Raw genomic sequence first — 22,347 nt, forward strand, 5'->3', positions numbered from 1 at the left:
GATCACTTCCACTTCATCTCAGCTTGTGATCCATCCTGCAAGATGCTTAGGAGACAGTTTCCTCGCCCTGCCAGAGTGAACTCAAAGCTCTTCTCAAAAGCTGGATGTATTAACTGTGACATTGAACTTGTCCCCAGCATGGAAAAGGGGTCTTCATGCAAGAACGAAGCTGGCAAGTAGCAGATCCAGCTGTGACTGGGCATCTTGGCCAACAGATGAGAGCTGGGAAGGTTAACCTCTCATGGGTAGTGTCCTACTCTGCAGGATGAATTTCATGGAGTAACAATTTCACCATATGAAAGTAAGGTTCTCCATTCCCTCAAGATATGTTTCCACGTATATATTTGTTAACACTAAACCCTATGGGGATTCTGCCCAAGCAGTAGCTGGGCAGCTTTATCCAGCGCTATTATCACTTTCACCGAGTGCTGCTATTGTCATCTTGGTTGCATTTAGCTAGAAAAGTACCATATACATCCCCCTGCAGCCCTGGGGGAGAAGGACCTCTGTTATCCCTACCTTCCCTAGCATGTGCAGCCTTTCAGAAATGTGCACCTCTCCCCCCACCTCGCTAGAGAGGAAGCCTAGAAATTATTAAGAGTAGACACTTTCTGTATGATTAAAGGTAGGCAAAATGCAGCACAATGCTCACGTGGAGGGACTGTATGTGCCAGTGTATTTAGACCACAAAGATGGTGTTAACTCAAGCTATTACCCTATATGTGCAAAGCACAGAGTAAAATGTCAATAAAACAAGTGAATTCTGCTTAGCTCAAGTTAAAACAGAAAATAATAATAAAAAACACAATTTGCTTTTGCTATTCTTTTAAACGTGAGGTAGCTATTGGATTAAAAAAAAACCCAACAAATCTTTTTGGTGTTACAGGACAAAGAGATCTGATTCCTGCTGTCTAATTAACTCTTGGCTGATCTACAGAGGCTGCCACCCACAGCCTAACAAAGCATCTCATTTGCAAGTGGATGGAAACATATGCCCTCCATCAGAGTTTTCCAAGTGAAAACCTTCCTTGAACCAGAGCTTGGAGCCCTTAACCAGAAACTTCTTCTGAAGCAATTTAAATATGATACTCTGAGTTCAAGCCAGGAAAACAACAGAAATTCTGGAAATACAAAATAATATGCCCAATGGGAGAATGTTTCTCAATTCTGCTAGTGGAAAGAAAGAATTTGCATTCTTGGCAGCAAAGGAATTGAAGATAACACCACCCACGATGAGAAACATATCCAGTGGATGCTACTATTATGCTAAAAGTGTAAGGACAGCAAAGCTAGAACAGGGCTAAGGGTGCCCAGAACTCTGCTGCCTTCAGACAAGACTTTGACCCTCATTTGGTGAAAATTTCCTAGCTGGGTTGTGCCTGGCAGCCAGGAGCTGAGCAATTGGAAACACTCAATTCCCAAGCTGCCAAGGTGCTCTTAGGTACGCTTGTAGATTGGGCAAACCTGGCTTTTTGGCCAGGTGGTGATTTTCAAAGCTGGCTGGGGTAATGTGGTTCCTGTCTCCCTTGGGTGCTCAGTGGGGAGCATTGCTCCCCGACTCAGCGGGCTGAGAGTACAGCTACGATGCGGTTTCTGATGAGCACTGCTTTTCCATAGGACATTCTTTTCCAAATAGACTAAGAAATAACGAAAAGAGGGAACCAGCTGTTCCCCACGCTGCAAAGGGGAAAAGGGACTGAAAAAGAAAATCTGCTCAACCTTTACATTTTTCCTTTTGAAATGCAAGTCTCTATAAGCCCCTGGGGGAAAGTCTGAATCCGAATTCACTCTGGTGAGGGACCTCTAACAGTGCATAAAATAACAATCATTCATACATTAACACACAACGTAATAGGTTTCTTATACATCAGCATTATCTGGCTGTATTAGCTGATTGCTCTTAAGTGTGCCATTTGGTTAGTGTTTTTGGAAGGGGACAAAGATCAGAAGTTGTCACATTAGTTAACTTGCATTTTTATTATCATAAAACTTGGAAACAAGAAGCTAAGTCAGTTCTACTGGTAAAGACACATATCAGTACTGAAGCACAAGACAACATACAATCACTTATATGAAAATACATTACAATAGCAAAATGCTATACTGGTGTCTAATACCCAGATCTGGGCAAAAATTCTTGACATTTTATGATTCTTCTAAAGAATGAATTTTCTCCTAATTTCTCATCTGAAATGATGGGCCACTCAGGAGATTAACAAAACAAAGTGCAATGTGGTCAGTTATAGCATACAGGGGTGAAAAATGAGCTTCCTTCAAAATCCTGAAGTATCTGTGTTGAAAATCACAAGTGAAAACCTTAATCTATTCCACTTGGTCTGTGCTGCAGTTCAGTATAGCCTGGTAGCATCCCTTTGTACCAGGGTTCTTCTCATCCTAATATCCTCTGAACTCTTATGTCCAAAATCACCTCAGCGGCATCCTTTTCGTCATTTGGGTTATGTTTTGCTAAGGAACGTGACCTTCAGCTTTCCACCTCTAGACCCTAATCCTGCCAACATACATGTGCTGGAGATGGTCCATGTAAGCGCTCCTTGATTTGGAGGGTTGCTCCTATAATGGTGTAGTTGAGGGTAAACACAGGTAGAACTTTTTAATTTAGGCAATGTAGATTTTACTCCTCCCATACACCAGATAGGAAAACTGGGCTCACTTTTGCAATGATATCCCTTCAGCCACATGCTCAGGACTAAGTACAGCACAAGTATATTTTGGTAAGATTGGAGCTGTGATCCTTATAGCTTGGTTTAAATTTACTTCTGTATGTATATGGACAGAAAGTTAATGCTTATTTATCAATACCTAGTTTTTAAGGGGAAAGGAAGCTTTAGGTAAGTGAACCTTTTTATGAATTTGGGTTATATTTAGTACTAGTTTTTTGGGGATCAAAGAGATTAGGGAAGAAGAGAATTCCTAAGAACTAAAATATTTTGATCAGACTTCATATTAAAAAAAACCAACACAACTGTTACTTTTTCTTTCAATGGTTTTGTTCTGAAAAGTGCTTAATTCCCCCCCCACCCCCCCAGAAATGCAAGGGTCAAAACCTGAAATAATATATTTTTAGCTCATTTAGCATGAGCTGCCTATTTCACCTTTTTTCTCCAGCTTGGACTTTTTCTTACAACTGTTTTAGTTTCACATCCACCCAAAACAAAGCATACTTTCAGTTTGACCACAGACCAAAAGGTCACTTGTTCACATGACCAGATTTCATCATCTTCTCATTCAATTGAAAATGCTGATGCATATGCATTTTCACATCTCCAGAAATGATTTACATTAAAGAAAATTTTCTAATTCAATAAACACAAATTTCTGAGAACACTTCTGTCCTTACTTAGTTTCGGAAAAATCTGAGAATCCACAGCTTGGGTTCAGTCTGTTTGAGATATTTCCCTTTAAGCTTGACCTCTGTCTCACTTAAGTGGCTTTACTCTGACTTCATGCCATTGACTTCTATGGAGGAATATCTGATACACAACAGCGTCAGAATCGGCCCCTGTATGCTTATTGTATTTGCTGGTCACTGTTACAGAAACATTATTAACACTAAGAGGGGAAAAAAAGGGAGAAAGAGAGAATTTCCACTAGGGTAGATGTGTGGCTTAATATGCCTGCACCACTTTAAAACAAGTAATGCCAGATATATTACTTCATGTCATATAAAATGTGCTAGTGTGCTAAATGTGCTAAAAGCTGGTGTGTGTAATGGGATGCAAAAGCTTGCTCTAACTGGACTAAAATAATTATTTTTGTGCCATGGATAATGGATCAAGAGACTCACACCTGTAATGGAGTTGCAGCAGGCAATTTTTCGCTTGTGAAATTTATTGTTAGTGTACAGTGGACCCAAATTATGTGCCTTGTGGCAGGAAAGGATCATTATTGCCAATGGGCTTCCTAGAACTTCTATGGAATACACACAAATATATATATATATGTGTATGTCTATGTATATATGTGTATATATCCCATAGAAGGCTCTTTTATTGTATGCCAGATACTGCAGTCACCACTCCTCTCCCCCAGACCTCATATTTACCATCATTCAGCACACTAGGCATTAAGTGATGATGACTTTAGATACAATTTTTTGGAAATCTGCTGTACAAGCCTATCAGGATTGCGTTATGGCCTCGGAAGAATGCTACATCATCTCATTTGTAGAAATAAAGAGCTTTCTGAATTTCTGTAGCTGTCTCAGAATAGCTAGAATTTGCACTCCAATTTTCTCCAAGGATAAATCAAATTCATGCTATATAACACTTCACAGAAGCTTTCCTACCTAGTTGCTGAGTATCACCTGTCCTGGAAAGGTGATTTTTAAGTCTTCCCTTTATGAGATTTACCACATTGTTTCATGTGCTAGTCACCTAAAGTGCTTTACGTGGTGGTCTGCAAAAGCTGCAAATTTCATGTTTTCATGAGTTCAGATCCTATTTTGGGCACATAACTAAGAGATCAGAAGCTCAGAAGGACTCAACGTGGGGTGCTGAGAGAACGCTTTAGAAAACCTGAGATATGGAGAGTCTTAGGGTTTCCCAGAGAATAACCTTGTCTTGAACTGCCAAGAGAGCGAGATTTCACCAGATTTTACCCTGGTGTGGGGGGTTTCTGAGCAGTAAGAAGAGCCCTGCCAAGGAGCTGAATCACAAGACACCCTTTCTGAGAAGTAACGGGGCCAGCTCGCGTGTTCTAGGTACTGAACGGATACATGGGGAATAACTGCTCCCGTCTCAGCCAGTTTCAGCTTAAAAGAAAAGGCTGAACAGGTGGAGGAAACTGAGGAGTAAGGACTTAAAGATGGAAGTGAATCTAGCTAATAAAGTCATAAGAGGATGTTTTGGAAGAGTGTTTGCACCTGCTAGCAGAATCATTACCTTTACTTTCTGCCATCCTAACCTATTTTCAGATGTCAGTTTTCTCTGTGCACTGGGGAGATTGTAAGAGAGAAGTTGCTCGTAGAAAATCAGATTTGGACAAAGACTTGTCCTTATACCTAATGGACAGGGCCAAGGAGGCAGGAAGGTGCCTGTGAGAGAATGGGATCAAGAGGACAGCTGAGATATGGATGTGGGGAAAACAAAGGACAGGTCAAAGAAAGGATGGGAAGCCAAACTGTTACGAGGTTTTGATGCAGGGAGATTGTCAACGTCTCCTAGACAGGCAGTGTTGTATAGTGGACCAACACCCAATGACTCAAGGAGAATCTGGAAGCAAGAAAGGCACCTGCTGAGGAAAGAAGGGCAGGGCAAGATGGCAATCTCCTCGCTTTTGTGATGTGTTTAATGCTGTCTCAGTGTAGATAAAACAGTGAAGGACTGAGACCTACTATGGGACCCAGGCACTGCAGAATAGGGAAGGATGGTCAAAAAGCCTCCTTTTCTGAGATGATTTACTACATAAAAGATCTGCTAGGTTTAAGAGGTATAGTCATGCTGTCAGCATGAAGGTACTTACACCAAGCCATGAAGAGGCAGAGATGCTGGTATTGCCTGGATCTCCCACCTCCTCCTCTGCTCCTCTCCTCCCTTCACCCCCAATCTGCCTTGGCCTTTCCCTATGCTCTACACTTCAGCTGTGCTACTGACTTTTCCTTGTCAGCTCAAACAGACCTTTATGTAGCAATAAATTGTCTGTTGCTAGGAAGAGGCTTGCTGTGGATGAAGCAGCCTGGTCTTACTGCTGGCTGGACTGCAATATGGTCTTTTATAGCTGGGCTGTCTTCACCAGAGAACTTCTCTGCCCATTTGAGGTCCTCAGCTACAACCTCCCATCCCCAGTGCTATGTATTCCCCAACCTGAGTGCCTCCCTGACACTAACAGTGTGCTTTTGGGCCCCACCATGGCTTTGAGTGGAAATATTAACTAGGCAATCAAGCCTTGCTGTCACTTCTGGCCAAGGAGCGGAAACTGGAGGAAATCCAATGAGGTGAGGCAGGAAAGAGAAAGCGTTGCAGAGAATGAAGCCTGGCTGTTGCAGAATGGCTGGGTGGTAGGTCGTCAAGTGTGAGACCTCCTGGCAGTTAAGAGTGTAAAGTCTGAATCTACAAGAACATGACTTGAGTCATTGTCAGTGGTGTATTTATTGTGGGAGGAGAAGGAAAGCTGGGGAATTTCCCTGAGACAGTAAGGTCTATGAAAATAAATAAGTGCAAGGTGGGAAGCTAAACATTCCTGAGCTCCGCACCTGGCTGTGGCACACCATGATTGTGTCTCTGGATCTTTTGACCTTGTGTAGGGACTACTGGTTGCCAGCCTTCACCCAGGGATAGGCTGGGAAGTCCCTTGTGGTTAGGGGACCGCTGCAGCATTGGCAATGGTTGCAAGGGGGAGCACCAAGACACTGATTTCTTTAGTTGCACTTGCTTTGCATTAAACATAATGGAAAGCAAAATATTGCAGAAGTTTTCCTTGAAATTTCAGTGATTGATTTAAAAAGTGTGGAAAATTTTGCTGCGTGTCTCTCTGTCTTGTCTTTTCTGTTTTCCTAATGTTAGGACACTTTCACGCTGAAACAGCGTGTTTCTGCATGTTCCCTAGAAATTTTACATAAAGGTTTGAGGCTGTATATTGACTTAAAGAACTGTAAACAATTTCTTGGGGAAAAAAAAAGATTTCAAGTAGCCTCTGCAAAACATAAGATAAAATTTTAATCTACTTTACAGGGAAGTTGGAAGGGATTAATTAAGCAGTTAATGATTAATCTAAGCTTTATGTTAGTGCAAAGTACTGAGCAAATCTATTCATAAGGAAATGATGAAAGTAATTACCTTTTAGAACTGAGAATCTGAAGAAAGGTCATGCAAAACTATACTGGAAGCACTGGAGAAAGTTCAAAACACTTTTGAGTTGAGGAAATTGTACATTTGAGGTGGAATTAGTGATGTAGCCTAGCTGCAATATTAAAGATCAATATTCCTACCCACGGGTATAAACTGGTCCTCCCTAGCTTAAAAAGTTTTGAAGAGCTCTCTGTTTTTACTTCCAAAAATACATTTTTTCTCCGATCTGACTTTCATTTTTCTGTTGTGATTTTTTTTTTGTTTGTTTGTTTGTTTCAATTCAGCCTGCGGCTTCAGCTTTCCCTACCCCTTAATTTAAGGCTGCAAGGAGCTGCAGGGGAGTGACAGTACAGAAGAAGGATAACAGCACAGAGATGGCACCCTGACATGCACCCACAAAGCCAAGGTCCAGCGAGGTCACCAGCTGCTGCCAGGGATCTACAGTAAAAAGGCACCAAAGAAAGTTTTGTGCTCTTTAGTGTAATCCACCAGCTTGATGTCACTAACGTTGACCATTAGCTTGTCTCCTACTTCTAAGGAGACCACAGCGCCCAGATAAATGGGCTGGAACCAGCTGTTTCCCTTTTCACTGAGGGTCTTGGTGCCGGTCAGCAGCTGGGTGGGCTCAGGGTAACTGTCGGTGACTTTGGTGATGATCTCAGTGACAGAATTTGTTTTACTGTAACTTTCAATGGGCCCTCGGAACGTGACCTGAGCATAGACATAGTAGTCCCCAGACACAGGTATCACCAGTGCGTTGCTGGAATAACTCAGTTTGTTCTTGGTAAAGGCCAAGCCTCGTTTGTCTTCCCACTGCAGGATGGGCAGATGGTTTCCCACGGTGTTGGCGAGATCTTGTTTCTTCACTGCGGGGAGAAGAGATGGGTTAGTTTGCTACAGGCGGGGATATTCTGCTGAATGCAATATGAGATCTCTACTCTAAAGGGCAAGAAATTTAAATAGGGTATTCAAAATGCTAGGACAGAAATGTTCTTATTTTACAGCTTGAAAACTGAGGCAAAATTGGCTGCAGGTCAACTGTCCAGTGGTATTTTTGGAGGGTGTCCATAGGGCATCCAGATCTGAGCAATTGGGAGTGAAAGCCAAGGATGCTTTTTAAGACCTCAGCCAGCCCAGGCTGCCTGAAGGGGTAGGCTGTGACTATTGTTGCGGGCCAGATCCTGAACGATGAGACTGTCCTTCCTAAAGGCTGAGTCTCATGGCACTGTGGAGCAATACAGATGGCTTTACCCTGCAGGTCCGGGGAGCTATCTTGCCTATTTACAGAGTACAAATCTTGTCCTTAAGTGAAACCAGTGCTGGGGCAGCTGTACACATGGGTACCATGCCTGTACCTAATAGTTTGGGAGAGTAATAAGAAATATTAAAGCATCATTTTCTTCTGTAGAGATGGATTGCAGTTATGTTTTTTAGACAGACACTACCGTGCTTGCAAAAGTTTCACAATGATCAGCATGATCCATCACCAAGCACTGCGACACTTGAACTTCTCTTCCTGCCAAGTTGCTTCTGAAGGATGTTAGGGTTTGTTAGCCCTTGTGTCAAGCTTTTCTTCCTGAGTACTCACAATGAAATCTTTTGCTGTAGAATTGCCTTTGGTTTACCAGTGTCATTTGGTTGTACCAAAAACTCAGAAGACCCCACTGTGCTTCAAGAGGCCCAATTCCAAAGCAACACATTGTATTTAAAAAAAAACAATTGAGATAAAAATGGTCTTGAAATGCTTTGCTGGAACGAAACATTAAGCTTGGTGTTAGCCTCAGCTTTCCTCCAGACTTCTTCCCAGTCTTGTGGTTAGCTGATTACAAGCAGAGCTCTAATCCAGGTCCCAATGTTAGTCTGATCCAAGCCAAGGATGCTCCCCAGGCTGCAGGGATCTCAGGGGAAGAATCAGGGAACTGCTGCCCTGTTCCCTTTGCCTCTCCTCCACCATTTTAATTTCTCTCACACGACAGCCAGGAGAATGAGCCCTAGCACTTATTCATTTTTCTGCAGGGAAGTGAAAGAGTTTTCTCTGCTCTTTCATGACTGCCACATAAAATTGTTGTGGTAAAACAGAAGCTGAGGCAGTGAAAAGGAACAAGATAAAAACCAGATTCTGCCAGGTATTAAAATGATCCTGGAAAGTTAATGTTAAATGCTGAGAAAGACTGAGGCAACTGATTTCCAGCAAATGAGACCTTTTTCATGAGCTTGAGTTAATGTTTAAAGTTGACTTTGATTTAGTATTTGGGGAAGGGCTGTGTGTGCATGGGCAGGGAGGCAAACTGAATGCAGGTAAAGGAAAGCTTTGAAATTCTCTTGGCAATAACCATTAGGTTTATCCTGGGAGAAATGAGATTCAGAAAAACTGATGTGCTCAGCTCCCAGTGGCATCTGTTTCCCTCTCTTTTCTAGCAACAAATAATCCATAAGGAGACAAGAAGGCATTAGGAGTGCAATTTCTTGCATATTCTCTGAGTAGCACAACAAAATAATGGCTCTTTTTCAGACTGCCTGTCAGTGCTGCTGAAGTATCAAATCTTTCTGACCTTTTCCCCAGGAGGCAAAGTACATGAGGAGAGTATTTCTGTGTGGGAGAATGATAGACAGGGATTGTGATAGCAAGCCAAACTAAATTACTGAAGTATTATAAGGACTATGAGGCTTAGAGCCAATGGAGCTTTGCCTGATACAGAGAGAGAGGAATAATAGAAAGTGAAAGTACTCATGGTCTGCCTTCATCTTCATCTACCTCTCGGGTGTCTAGGGACTGGTCTGAGTCCTGGCATAAAACTAAAGTAGCATTTGGGTCACTCTAAGGTTTACAAGAGCTTGGAGTAATACCTCTCAGATATCAGCTGGTAGCAGATGAAATTTTGTTTGGGATGGGAAGGACCAGAAAAGATCAGAATATTTCCAGAAAATGCCCTGGGCTCTTTTCCATCTTGGGAATTTTCAGGGAAAACTGAAGAGAAGCTGCATGTGAAATATTCTTTTCTGTGTACAATGATGCATTTAAAATGTCAATGACACTCAATTCTTCAATGTTTTTTATAACTAACAGGCATCTCAAATGAAGTACATGATTTCATAACTTCTAGAATTAGGCAACTCTAACTTTTACAGCTATAACTCCCTTTTAGGTTAAAGCTCACTCTGTTGATGCTCTCTATTTTCAAGTTAATTAATTTTCCCCATGCTTTCAATACAGGTCAAGAGGAAAAATGCTTGTTCAAGTGCCTTTGAATACAGTATATCTCCTTTTCTAGCAGCAGTTGTACTTTGTACTTGTCATTTATTTATTTCATAATTATATGGAACTATACTTCCTGCAAATATACATATTCTGCTAATTCTTGAATTAAATAAAATCTGCTTTTAATAAGGGATCATTGCTACAGTTCCTTCAACTTTCCCATCCCCTATAAATTTTTGGCATCCCTTACATGTGAAATTACTTCTCCTTTCCAAAATCCCTTTTGGTTTAGTCCCTCGCTGGAGACTCCCTGTTGCTTGGCAGCTTTTGGGTACATTTTGTGGCATATTGCTGAACTTGTGGGGTTTCTACAATTCTTAGCCCTCACCGGTGTGAGAGCCTGATACCGAACACTGTACTCTGAAGCCAGACTCCTGGTCTCAGCAAGAGATTAGAGTATGAGTCTCCTGTTATAGTAAAGCCCTTGTACAGCATGTACTGCAAAATCCCGTGGCTGCAGGGTCTCTGTTGCTCAAGATCACGCCCTGGGAGTTTAATAACTGCCTTTAAAAGGTCATTACTTCCAACTATCAAGTGGAACCAGAAAGTGATGTTCTACCCAGATTTAGTGGAGTGCTCGGCTACCATTGCAGCATGATAAGCGTGAGCCGGGTACTTGACGGGGTTCCTGCAACATAGTTCTCCAGCCGTGCCACAGGCTGGTGACAAGAAGGAGGAAGCAGTCGGCAGCATCACCCAAAGTGCAACCAAATAAGTCAGAGAGGGGATCATGGCATGGCGCAGTCAGCACCAAATATACATTAGTGCACAGGAGACAATGGGGATGGAGAAAAGTCCTAGCTAGATATTCACATGGATCGTGCCATTCTTCACTAGCTGTAGCCGCCCTGGGAGAGGAGACCTTGATGCCAGTTTGGATAAGTTCAAAACATTCAGTGTGTGTTAAAAAGGCCAAGAGCAGGTGGAAAATTCATCATTAAGGAACAGAGACCAAAACATTGAGTCATTCTGTTACTGCTAATTCAGTGGTGCATTCCCATGAAAGTACTGTGGCTAGTTCTCATTCCTCTCATTCCTTTGCTCTCACCTTCAGAATATATGTGCCTAAAACTAGAAAAAGACAGAGAGAACAGAGATCTGGAAGAGATTTCCTACAAGTGAGAGTTTGTAGTCTACACCTTCACTTTGAAGAAGGTACCTGAGGTGGGGGAATGTAACAAAGATCTGAAGAATAATTATTCCTTTTTCACTTTCTATGCATGAGTCATGGTTTCTGAGAAGAGAAGACCAGGGTGGTACCCAAGAAATTATTATGCAGCAAGTTTAAAATAACAGGAAATATTTGCAATGCACTGTTAAGCTGGGGAACTCATTGCCACAGGGTACAGCACCAAAAATATGCTTGGGCTCAAAAAAGGCCGAAGATAAGTTCATGGAAATTAAGTTCCCTGATGGCTACATAACACAGCAGCCTGCGTGTAGCCTTTTTGCACAGAAAAGGAGCAATAAAATCTCCTTAGCTTTTCCTTTTCATGCACCTTGCTATGGCCAACAGTGACTGGCTTGAAACGGCAGGTTGAAGAGGACGGGCACCAGCCTGAGGAGAATGCTCAGGAATGACTACAAAGGAATTTTTGCAAATGGGGGGCCTGAGGAAATTTGAAGAAAACTGTTGGGTGCTTCCCTGCAGCAACTGGGCTTTTATGCAACCCAGGGAAGGTCCCGTCAGCAGAGCAGTGCTTCGGCTGCTCTTCTGAGTCAGCTGCACCGGGACCCTCTGGGTCTCTCTGCCATGGGGGCACTCAGGGGAAACAGAGAGACTTACACTAGCAGACACGGTCCTTTTGCTCTTGCACACTTGTGCTTAAGCAAAGATGTGATTTTGAACAAGGACAGGTCAGTTTTGGAGCTCTTGCAACCTGTGTGCAAAAGAGGATGGTACCAAGGATGTGCATTAGGAAGGACTTTGTGGATTAGGGAAAGTAAACGCTACTAGGAAAGAAATCAGCCCTGAAATACTGATTGATTTAACCCTGTAAGTGAATGCATGAAGCATCATGCCACTTCTTGCATGCTTCAAGTTACTGAAGTGCCCCCCTGGGACAACACACAGGGTGTTGGGGAAGCCTTTGCAGTGAGCTGTGTTTTTGAGAGGTATAAATTGCTTTAGGTCAGAGCAGCTGGAGAGCCTTTCAGCACTCAACTCCATCCACATGGGAACCAGCCATGAACTGTTTCCTCTTCTCTGGTAATACCTAATTTTTCCAGGCGGGTGGAGCTGGTGAGCATGGGGGAGGGCTCAGGACAGTGTCCTTGGTGTGACAACAGCTACACCTTCAAGGTTGAGGTGGTGAGATGGTGGCCTTGCAAATGCTGGCAGCCCCTCGGAAATGTATGGCAGCCCACTCTGCGATAGGGCTTTGCGATAGCACCTTCCTAACACAAGGTAAGGGTTTGGAGGGGTTCAGCTGGGCATTACCCTTCCCTCACTTGCTCGTACACATGTTAGGGATGATCTCCCTGAAAACGGGGCGATTTGATGGCAATATGGTGTGCGTGGCCCGACTCAGGCCTTGCAGAAAAATAAGGTTTAAAACTGGTCTCTAAACCTGGTGGTACTTCCCAATTCACTGCTCCGTGAGGGCTCACTTGAGCTCTTTCCCCTGCCTTTTCTAGGGGATTCAGCAGATCTCTAAGATACGAGGTACCTGTTTAAGATCAGTTACAAGAGCTGCTCATTCAATGAAAGAAACGGCTTGGAAAAGTGGCAACATTTCTGTCAGCTACCTCCTTTGTGGGCCCTTTTCTACAAACACAGGCTGCAGTCAATCAGTCATGATCAACAAGGCAAAGCTGATGATTATTTTCCCCATGTTTCCTGCAACACCTGATCCTATCAGATCCATATAAACCAAGATTATTGCACCACAACATCTGCTGTAATACCCACGGGAAACACTTCATTTTTGAACAAGCATTACCTGTTAGGTGTGCTCTTGGCTTTTCTGCACTGGAAAGTGTATCTGTAACTGAGGGGAAAAAAAAAAGTGCGTAAGGATGTTTGCTGCTATTCAAGTCAATGAGATGTGAGCGGTGATCGATGCCACCGAGGAAACGTGTGGAGCCCCTTTCCATTCCTGCATACATTTGAGTCAGGAGTTATTTGCCATGATTGTTTATTGACACCGTTGAGCTAATAAAATCTCTTTGCAAATGAGTGAGCTTGTCAGGCCTGTTGCAGTGTCGATAGGGCACATCATGGCCGTGTCTTAAATTTCTGGAGGGTGAACTGAGGGGAGGTGTGGTGTACACGGATGAAAGCATGGTGTGCATGGGCTCCCAAATCCATGCTTTTGCATGTTCAGGGAGTTATACCAATCTCAGAGAGCTGCTGGGGAGGTCTGTGCCTGCACTAGAAGGAGCGAGCTTGCACAGCCCTGGTGTTAGAAATGCTCGCGCTGTCACTATGGCCCCAGTTATCTCCCTGCATCTTGTCACACAGGTTTGCCTCTGTCTGCCCTGGCTTGTTTGCCTCAGGAGGGATTTGGGTGGTGAGAGCGGAGGGCAGGTGGGGAGGCATCTGCCAGCAGCGTGCTGCAGCAGCAATTGCAAAACCTCGGTTAACAAAGGTGTTCGGGATGGGGTAAAGGACTGGCAAACTCACCAGTATCTACTGCCCGTTGCTTCAGAAAGCGAGAGCCCCTTTCTTCTGTGACCTGCAGGAGAGATTTACAAGCAGTCAGCTCAGGGTTCCAGGTGTACAGTACCTCCACAGAGGGTCTTGTTTGTGTTATCCCAGAAAATGGAATATGCTACAGTAATACTGTCGAGTTCAGCTAGAGCTTTTATGTAAAAGGACAAGCCCTGACAAGGCTTTGCTTCATGGCAAAGAGTTTTCTGCTGTTTGTTTGAAACTGCCTGCATCTCTGAAAGGGTGCCAGGGACAGGAGCTGGGCTCCTGTGGTGGTTGCTGTGTTAAACTCCAGTCTTGTTCAGAGGCTGGACAAGCCCTTGGCATAACTAGGGGGGGACTGGCAGAGTGGCCAGTGTGAATTAGCCATCACTAACCCTCCTTTGGGGTGGTACCTCCATGCAGCACTGCTGGAGCACCTCTGCTGCTTAGAGACTCTCCTGTCCCTCAATCTGTGCAGAGCAAGCAGAGCAATGTGAGTGATTCTTCCCTGTCTCAAGACTCAGCAGGTCTGAGCCTTTTTAGGTGCAAAGATTCATCCATAACGCCAGCAAAGAGACTAATTGAGGTGTATCAGCTACACTTGCTTTTCTTTCTGCATCTGTGTTATTTCAGACTGTAAGTCTGTTGCTTAGGTCTGTCTTGAATGTTGGGTAGCCTCCTTGGAAGACAGAAAAGAGCTGAGCAGGTCTGAGAGTGCAGCTGGCAGAGGGTGAGCTCTGCGGCACACTGACACTCCACTGAGGGAAAGCAGGGTGATTTATGTTTCCTTGCCTCTTACGTCTTGTTCTAGAGCTGAACACTCATAACACATCCCTGTGCCAACACGCATTTGCATGGCAGCAGGGCATGGCCCTGGGCCGTGCCAAGTGGTTCTGACATTTAGGTTGAGCAGTTCAAAGGGAAGCTGCTGTCTGCCTGCCACATGTCTAGCAGGGCTGGCACTTCTGAATCACACTTGGGCATGGCTGGTGGCTTCTCGCCAAGTGCCAGTCCTCTTATGGCAGCCTGCAAAGCAGCACGGCTCCTAACCGGAGGATGCTGCGGGATGCTGACTCTGAATCCAGCCTCCCTGGGGTGTGAGGAGCACCCCTTATGCTTTCCCCAGGGCACAGTTCATTGCGGGTCTCTGCCAACAGTGTGGTTGCAGAAAGCAGACAGTCTGGGTTATGCAGCCAGCTCAGGGTTGACTATCAGGGCTGTCAGGAACCTCTGTCATGCAACGTCTGTCAGGAGCACGTTGGTGTGGTGCGGTGTGTTTTATGGACAGCTACAATAAACACAGTGAATAAACTGCCACTGATCAGCTTGCAGCTAAGGATTTGGTGCACGTTCCTTAATAAACAGGCTGAAATAGTATCAGCACATAGATGCTGAAGCTATCTCCTGGTGGTTGTGTCTCACACAACTTCAAATACTGCAGGAGAAGTAGAAAATAGATAATTTATATTGGCTGGGGGAAGAAGAGTGTTTGTGGGAGAAGAGTCAGGCTGCCTGGGTTTGGGGACTGCTAGCTACTCTAGTAAGCCCAAAGGTATTTTAATGTTTTACTAGCAGTAAACATCCATGTGCTCCTGCAGAAAACCATAATTTCTAAAATAGTTGTTCCAGTGTGTTGGAAAAAAATGGAGAAGGAAAACTGCAGGGAAAATTATCTTTTTTTTTCTCCCTTCCCCACCTGTACACACATATATAGCCCAGCCACAGCAGTCTGCTGCTCTGCGGGAAATGTCATCTAGAAGAGAGGGTGGTGCGAAAGCTTAGTGTGTGGCTGTCAGAGAGAATTGGTGGTGTGCTGTCAATGAGATGTCTGAGCTGCTCATTATGACTGTCTCCAACATCCTGCCTGCTTGCCATGGTGTCTAAACGTGACTGCATTTTTGATGTGACACAGAGTCATAGCCAGGTGACGTTGTCCTTCCCCTGGTGGGCAGCACAAGATCGGTGTGGAGGATTTCCTTCAAACACTTCCCCTTGTTTTTGGCCAGATGTATATGCATGAGTATATTTAGAGCATTATTTATGTGACACTTCCTACATATTTATCAAGAGACATATTTTCTAATGATTCTAAGTACTGCAATGAGCTACAAATCAATCACACACCTACGTTTAATCATGTAACTGCAGTGGGACTGTTCACATATTTAGAGCGTAACTTCTGCTGAAGTCCTTTATATAAACTCGGATGTTGCAATACAGAGGTGATGGTAAAGTGGGAAGGATATCAAGAAGAATTCTGCTTCTTTATAAAAAATAACAAAATGGTTTTGACTAAAAACTGGGGAGAAACTTTTCATGCAACCTCAATTTACTTGTTTTCAAAGAAGGCCAGATAGAAACTGCAGGAGCAGAAGCTGCATTCATAGATGCTAAAGGACAGTGTGATGCAGTAGATAGAGCAGGGTGCTGCAAGGTGTGAAATTATTCTGCTGCTTGGCAATTGTAGGGGTTTTTATTTTCCTAATTGTGCTATTTGATAAAGATACAAATCTAAACCTCCTATAGAAAATATTTTAGCACTAGACAATGCTACATAACGGCCAGGTATTAGTAATATTTGTCCTAAATAGGCACTGATGTATGTTGATGGTGTAGATGAGGTGGTGAGGGAGAGCTAAACACCATGAGACAATAGAGAGATCATTTATACAATTAGTGTTTTTCTCTCTTTTCCTTTCTTGCTTAGCTGTGATTCTGAAAAATTCACAGCATGGCTTCAATTTTCCCTTTGGTTACTGTGGAGAGACTAACCAGCACTGAGTGATGTTGAAAATCCCACCTTATAGCTGACTTGCAGACAAACGATGTCTTGGACAGCCAGCTCTAATTACCCTGAAGACTGCCGTGTGCAAAACACTTCTATATTTGTTTGATACCAAGAATGTCCAAAAGCCCCAGTGCATTTATATCCAGACATTGCTAAAGCCAAAAAGAAGGGCTGAACATCCCCTGGTCACACGCTTTTCCTCTTGCACCTCAAGGAAGGACCAGGGGTATCCGATAGAGAACTGCAGGGGAAAAGCAGCTTGGCACTGCAGGCAGAGAGGTTAATAAGCAGAATATCCCCAGCACCTTCATCCACTCCATTTTTAGCACAAGACGCTATTTTGCGGGCAGGGTCTCTGCAGGTCATACACGGTACATACACCCACAATTTTGCTAGCTCCAGAGATGCTGCATGGCCTCGGCTGGGCACTTTTGGTAGGGTCCTGTCCTGTGCCAGTAAAAACTGGCTTCAATGGGAGTATTTCAGTTGGACTATAATGCCCACTGTAAGCATGTACCCAGGGCATGTACTCACTTGCCCACGAGGACCATGTGCATCAAGCAGCAATGGCCAGTCAGGAGTTTTACTGCTGCTGGCTTCTGGAAGTGGAATCCCACACACCTGGGCCTAGGTGCAATGCTCACTGCTCCTCCCCAGGCATTTCTCCTTCCCTACAGATCAGGAAGCCATTTCAGGTTCTCTCTCCCATTTGGGCAGGCCATTAGGGCTTCTGGCTCTGCATGAATTATGGTTCCGGCAGTGCTTCTCTGAGCTTTGTTGCTAGCTTTCTGGCTTCATCCCTTTAGGTGGGATCCAGGTGGAGCCGCTAGGACTTCAGAGTCCCTCCTGTACTGCAACAGCTCCCTTCTCCATTGCAAGGCTGACGTGGCACACAGGTTCATATGCAACCTTTCGGACAGGTTTTGGAATTTCCCTTTACACTGCTTGTGGTCCTGCCATGCCAAGTATGCCATGAAAAAAAGCCCAAGTACCAACATCTCCAGGCCACAGGACTTGATGCTCTGCTTTATTGGGCTAGCTAAGCGGGTTGCTAAGGCAGCCAGAGATGCTCTCCTGACTGCTGTGCCGTTCCTTTGGTAGATTTGTGTACTCAGACTGAAACTTGGCTTCCCTTTGGGGAAGGACACACAGCAGTCCTGGCCCTTCCTCTGGAAGGGTGCCACTAGAGCCTTTTATAGATTTTCTGCTAATAACCCAAGCCATGTGTTATTGCTTAAAGAACCCTATTTCCTCACCTCACTCTGTCTTGAAGCATGAAAGAAAGTGATTTCTATTTCCAAAAGGGAAGCAGTGTAGTGAGCCTTGAAGGTGCCCAAGGAAACCATCATCAGACTTGAATTATTCATGCAAGATGCAGTATACCATGAGAGAGAACCGGCAACTCACGCATGTTGCTGTAATGACATAACTTGCCCTGCTTTTTCCTGAAAGGGATGTTTCTAGAGGAAAAGGTGGGTTTGTATCCCTTCAGAGGCAGAGTGTGACACCATGTGCACCCACACAGAAGCAGAGATGAATAGACCGCCTCACCCCGCAGGCACATCAAAGAGGCACACCCCTGTTGCACAAACCTTCCCCGGCTCCCCTTGTCCTCCTGTTTGCTCCAGGAAGGACTGGCTCAGGAATTTACTACATCTGCTTCTCACCTGCTCAGCTGCCAAGTCCCTCCCTCCTCCCAGGACTGTCCCCAGTGCAGGAGAAGTTGGTAATCTGGGATGTGTGGGCTGAGCTCTGGTCCTGCGGTAATGAAAGGACTCCTCCTGTGGGCTCACTGCTGCAAGGGTCAGCAAGTGATCTGCATCGCATGCATTTGCACGCATTTGCACGCATCTGGTGCAAACTTGAGTCTGCCCACTTGCTCCCAGTATGCCCAGGGCATCCGCACGCCAAAACCAGTGCCACAAAGAGCTCTGGCACCCGCGTCTGGTCCCAGCCTAGTCCTTCTGATTTGGGTTATCAGTGGGGCTCATGAGGGAGGCATCCTTTAGCAATCCAGTTCTAACATGTCAAATGCAGAAGGAAATGCACAAAGACATTTTCCTGAGAGCCTTTATGCCCAGAAACATTCCAATGGACTGAAATAGGCTACAGCTGTGCTGAGCTGCAGAACTGAGCAGCTGGGCTCAGCCCATGACACAGCTCTTTGGGGAATTAACAGAAAGCTACACAGGCAGAAAAATCCACCCATCTGTGCTCTGTTGCTGGACAACACTGGCAATACAGTCAGTCACCAGCGGAGTGAATGAAAAATTCAGAAAATGCAGGATCCAGCTGAACTGTAGCTAGGTGCTCCACCCACTGGGCTTGGCACAAAGGCAGCGGGCAGCCGGCCAGCCCTGACGATTTTTCGCTTCCTCACCGGGACTTGCAGAGGCTGTAACTCATCTGATTACCTCATTACATCACTGTGGGAATACTACGCGCTAATAATTCAGTGCATATGCATGGAAATACACACTAGTGTAGCCCAGGCTAGAGCAAATCTAATGGCTTACATTGCGCTTTTCCTCTTAAGAAGCCAAACCCAGTCACAAAAATACTTTTCTGCACTAATTCTGCCAACAGAGTCAAGAGCCAGGAACACATTAGTCCAATCAAACAGGCTAATGTTTTATTATTATTTCACTCTAAGATAGTTTCAGGAACTGAACTGTTCTGCTTTGTACAACCTCACAGGATGCAAACAAAGAGCAATGCACCTGAGACTGTCCAAAGTGCCGCTTCACTCCATGTGCACCTGCTCTAGCTGGCCTAAACAGCAGTAACAGGGTAAATGCACTTTCGTGTGTGCAAGAAATTGGCAAATTTAACAGCCTGAGGTACGGCGCAGGGCTGACGCATCTCCTTTCAGCTGTGCATGAAGGTATAAATAGACAACGTGGAAGATGCTGCACCCAGAAGCTGGCATCGCTTGGGTGTGAGACTCCCGCTCTGCAGACTTGAGGTCAAATGGGGGCCAGCACGTCTCTGTGCAGCCGAGAGCGTGCACGTGCGCAGCCATGGGTACTGCTGTCACACTCTCTAAACATCCGTAGGCTAAATGTGTGCAAGGTTAGAAATCTGCCTTCAAGGCCACTTTCTAACACTGCTTTCTTTTGCCGTTCCTAAGCGAGCGTATAACAAGTGGGCTAATTAGTTGGGGAATTTCAGACCTGAAGCTAAAATTTAAACCTTAATTCTTCAGACCTATGTGCATATATGCATCCTTCTAGCATGGGGCAGTCCTGCTGAATTCATAGTCTACCATGGAAATTGGCCCTTGTTTGCAGTCTGGCACGAGAAGGAGTGCCAGAAGTGGGGCGGCATAGAAGAGCATTAGAAGCAGCCACACCAGCAAGCTTATATCGCTAGGAACAAAGTGAGTTTAGCTGTCTGTCAAAGAACAGCTGAGAAGATCCCTGGATCTAGAGAAATTTTTGATGGGGAGTAGAAAATGAGATGCAAAATTTAGGGTCAGACTCCTTAATTGTCTCAAATCATATCTCTGCAGGAGTTTGCATTGATAATGTATGAGAGCTATAGCCGTCTGCCCAGTGATGGATGATAGGCACTGACCCACTGACATCAGCAGTGCGGTCAGCAGATATTTGCTGAAATAGGACACTGCGAGGGGAAGTCTCAGAGTTAACCCGAAAGAAGGGAGGAAAATGAGCCATAGTGTCAAAATCTGTCTGAAATCAGTGGAGAGACACTGATTTCCATCAACTAGTGATTCTTAAGCATTTCCTGCAGCATGTCAATAAAAGTTTTAAAAAGTTGTGCATTGTACTGTGACCTTAGTGAAATTAAGACAAGATGAACAGGAACTGTTAGTTGAAAAGACCAAACAATAATACGATTTATCCCAGGCAGATTTGCTCTGCGTAAGGAAGAAGGAATGTAACAGCGAGTTTCTCATGTTCCCTTAAACATGAGACTCATAAGGCGAATAAAAGAACCAAACCCAACCCTGGAGACGCGGGACGCGGTGCTCTCCTCCTTGCAGGGTGGCAGGACAGAAATCAGCCGTCAGTCTCTTACCTGGCCAGTGCAGGAGCTGGGGGCTCTGAGGTTTCCAACCAGCAGGTAGGCAGTGGGCAGCGCCAGGACCAGCACGGAGAGCAGGCACAGCAGCACTGCGCACCGTATCCTCCTCAAATCCTCCCTGAGATGCATCCTGGAGGCTTGGTTGGTTCCAGGAGCCGCCTCCTCCAGGGTTATCTCGACCACGCGGTCCATGCCAGCACCTGGCACACGAGCTGCTGCTGTTCCTGGATGGGAAGTCGGACCAGCAAAGTCTCTTCTGGTGTCTGCCTTGCATGGAGACCCCCATTAAATAAGTGCTGCCCCGAGTGTGGGAAGGGACCGACACACACACACCCTCCCTCCCAAGGAATGCACCGCCTACAATAGAAACCTAGCTCAGGGAAAGAGAGCACTGTGGCTCCCCGAGGTGCCTGCTGCATGCCTCCATCTGGCTTTTTTCCCCCCTCGCTGTGCAGAAGGAAGCTAGGAAAGTCCCAGTGGGTGGAACCAGGATAAACCCTGCTGCTGGGCTGGATAAGCTTGAAAGCTTTTCCGCATGGCAAAGGGAACATGAAACCAACGGGAGTGAAAGTGAGAAGCAGGGGGAGAGCGAGAGCGAGCCGCAGAAGCGAGCAGGCGGCGTGTGCCATCCTGGAGCCCAGCAGTTTCAGCGCAGCCCTGGGAGAAAAGGGAAGAGTCTTTTAGGGGAGGCGAGGGTATTGCAAGTGACCCTGAAGAAAGGATCTGATTCTTTGAAATGTTGCTTCATTCCTACATTTTAGTAGAATTTGCAAGTGGGCTGCAGGTTGCTCAATATACCTTTTGCATCAAACAGTACAGGATCAGGTCTAAAATAGGGTGTTTATCTGCTGTGGGGTTCATCTTCCCCAAACTCATTTTCATTGTGCTTTCACAGGAGCCTGCTATCATTATTTGGAAAAGCTGTGACTTTATTGCACTTGGGAAAAATTTATGTCATCTTACTTTATTGATAGCTACTATTTCTGATTAAAACGGCTACCTATTGGCAACCTCAGGAGCTGCTCAGCAACTGATTTAGGAGAAACAAGCTCAGACGGCAGCCGATGTCCAGCTGGAATGGGCTCCCTTCTCCCAGGGAAGGCTAGCTTCATGCTCGCTCCCTGCCACACAGCAGCAACCCACCCTCCCTCCACTGGCCTTTGCAGGAGCCCTCAGTGGAGATGTTGCCATGTAGACTTATCCAGATTGTTGAAATTGGAATTTTTTTCCCTGGGAAAACACGGTTCTCATCAAAACTGAAACTTTCTTTGATTTATACACACACGCACACTGGTGTGCAGAAGCTTCTTTTTCCCTGGGTAGAGAAACAGGGTGGAAACTTACTTATTTTTTAGTGAGAGAGCAAGAAGGTTTGGTTTCCCCCACCTCCCCATGAAAAACATTTCAGATTTGTGTTATTGCAAAATAATATCAAAGAAAGAAAAATATTTTCTCATGTCCCATCTGTCTGCAACCCCCCCCCAATCAATAAAAATTCAGCCAGCTCTTATCACGTGCACTTCGATAACACTGCTAGAAATCTTCCTGTTACAATTGTCCGGTGCAGCTCTTGGTACATTAGAAAGCTAAAAGTCATTCTCTGAGCAGAACGTACAATTTAGTGAGGATGACTGAGGCTGTCGGCAGCGGGGAAGGGGATCCTTGCCAGCAGACTGGACAGGGACTAGGCCAGGGAAAGAGAAAGAGAGAAAGTGTGAAGGGGAAAGCAAGAAATAGTGAAAACCAGTATGGTTTAGGGAGACAGGACAAGAGAGCTGGTAAAGCACCAAAGGACATGTGCTCTAATCCGAGC

At 45.0% G+C, this 22,347-nt stretch overlaps 1 protein-coding gene across 1 annotated transcript; it reads right to left on the reverse strand.

The window, feature by feature from the left end:
• Positions 1-7,244: 7,244 nt before the first annotated feature.
• TNFSF15 (tumor necrosis factor superfamily member 15) lies at positions 7,245-20,726 on the reverse strand. The gene is made up of 4 exons (XM_009282249.1): positions 20,529-20,726; positions 13,691-13,742; positions 13,008-13,055; positions 7,245-7,672 (listed from the first exon to the last, which is right to left on the reverse strand). The coding sequence occupies exons 1-4, from the start codon at positions 20,724-20,726 to the stop codon at positions 7,245-7,247; spliced, it is 726 nt and encodes a 241-aa protein (XP_009280524.1).
• Between the last annotated feature and the right edge of the window lie 1,621 nt (positions 20,727-22,347).

The sequence above is a fragment of the Aptenodytes forsteri genome, unplaced genomic scaffold (genome assembly GCF_000699145.1).
Source record: "Aptenodytes forsteri isolate BGI_AS27 unplaced genomic scaffold, ASM69914v1 Scaffold325, whole genome shotgun sequence".
In the NCBI taxonomy this organism is placed as follows: domain Eukaryota; kingdom Metazoa; phylum Chordata; class Aves; order Sphenisciformes; family Spheniscidae; genus Aptenodytes; species Aptenodytes forsteri.

What these genes read in the sequence shown, in the direction of transcription:
- TNFSF15 (XM_009282249.1), bottom strand. Translation starts at nt 20,726, where the DNA reads ATGGACCGCGTGGTCGAGATAACCCTGGAGGAGGCGGCTCCTGGAACC. An exon ending in CCAGCTCCTGCACTGGCCAG is followed by an intron (nt 13,743 to 20,528) that starts GTAAGAGACTGA and finishes TCTCTCCTGCAG; the next exon opens with GTCACAGAAGAAAGGGGCTC. An exon ending in GCAACGGGCAGTAGATACTG is followed by an intron (nt 13,056 to 13,690) that starts GTGAGTTTGCCA and finishes TTTTCCCCTCAG; the next exon opens with TTACAGATACACTTTCCAGT.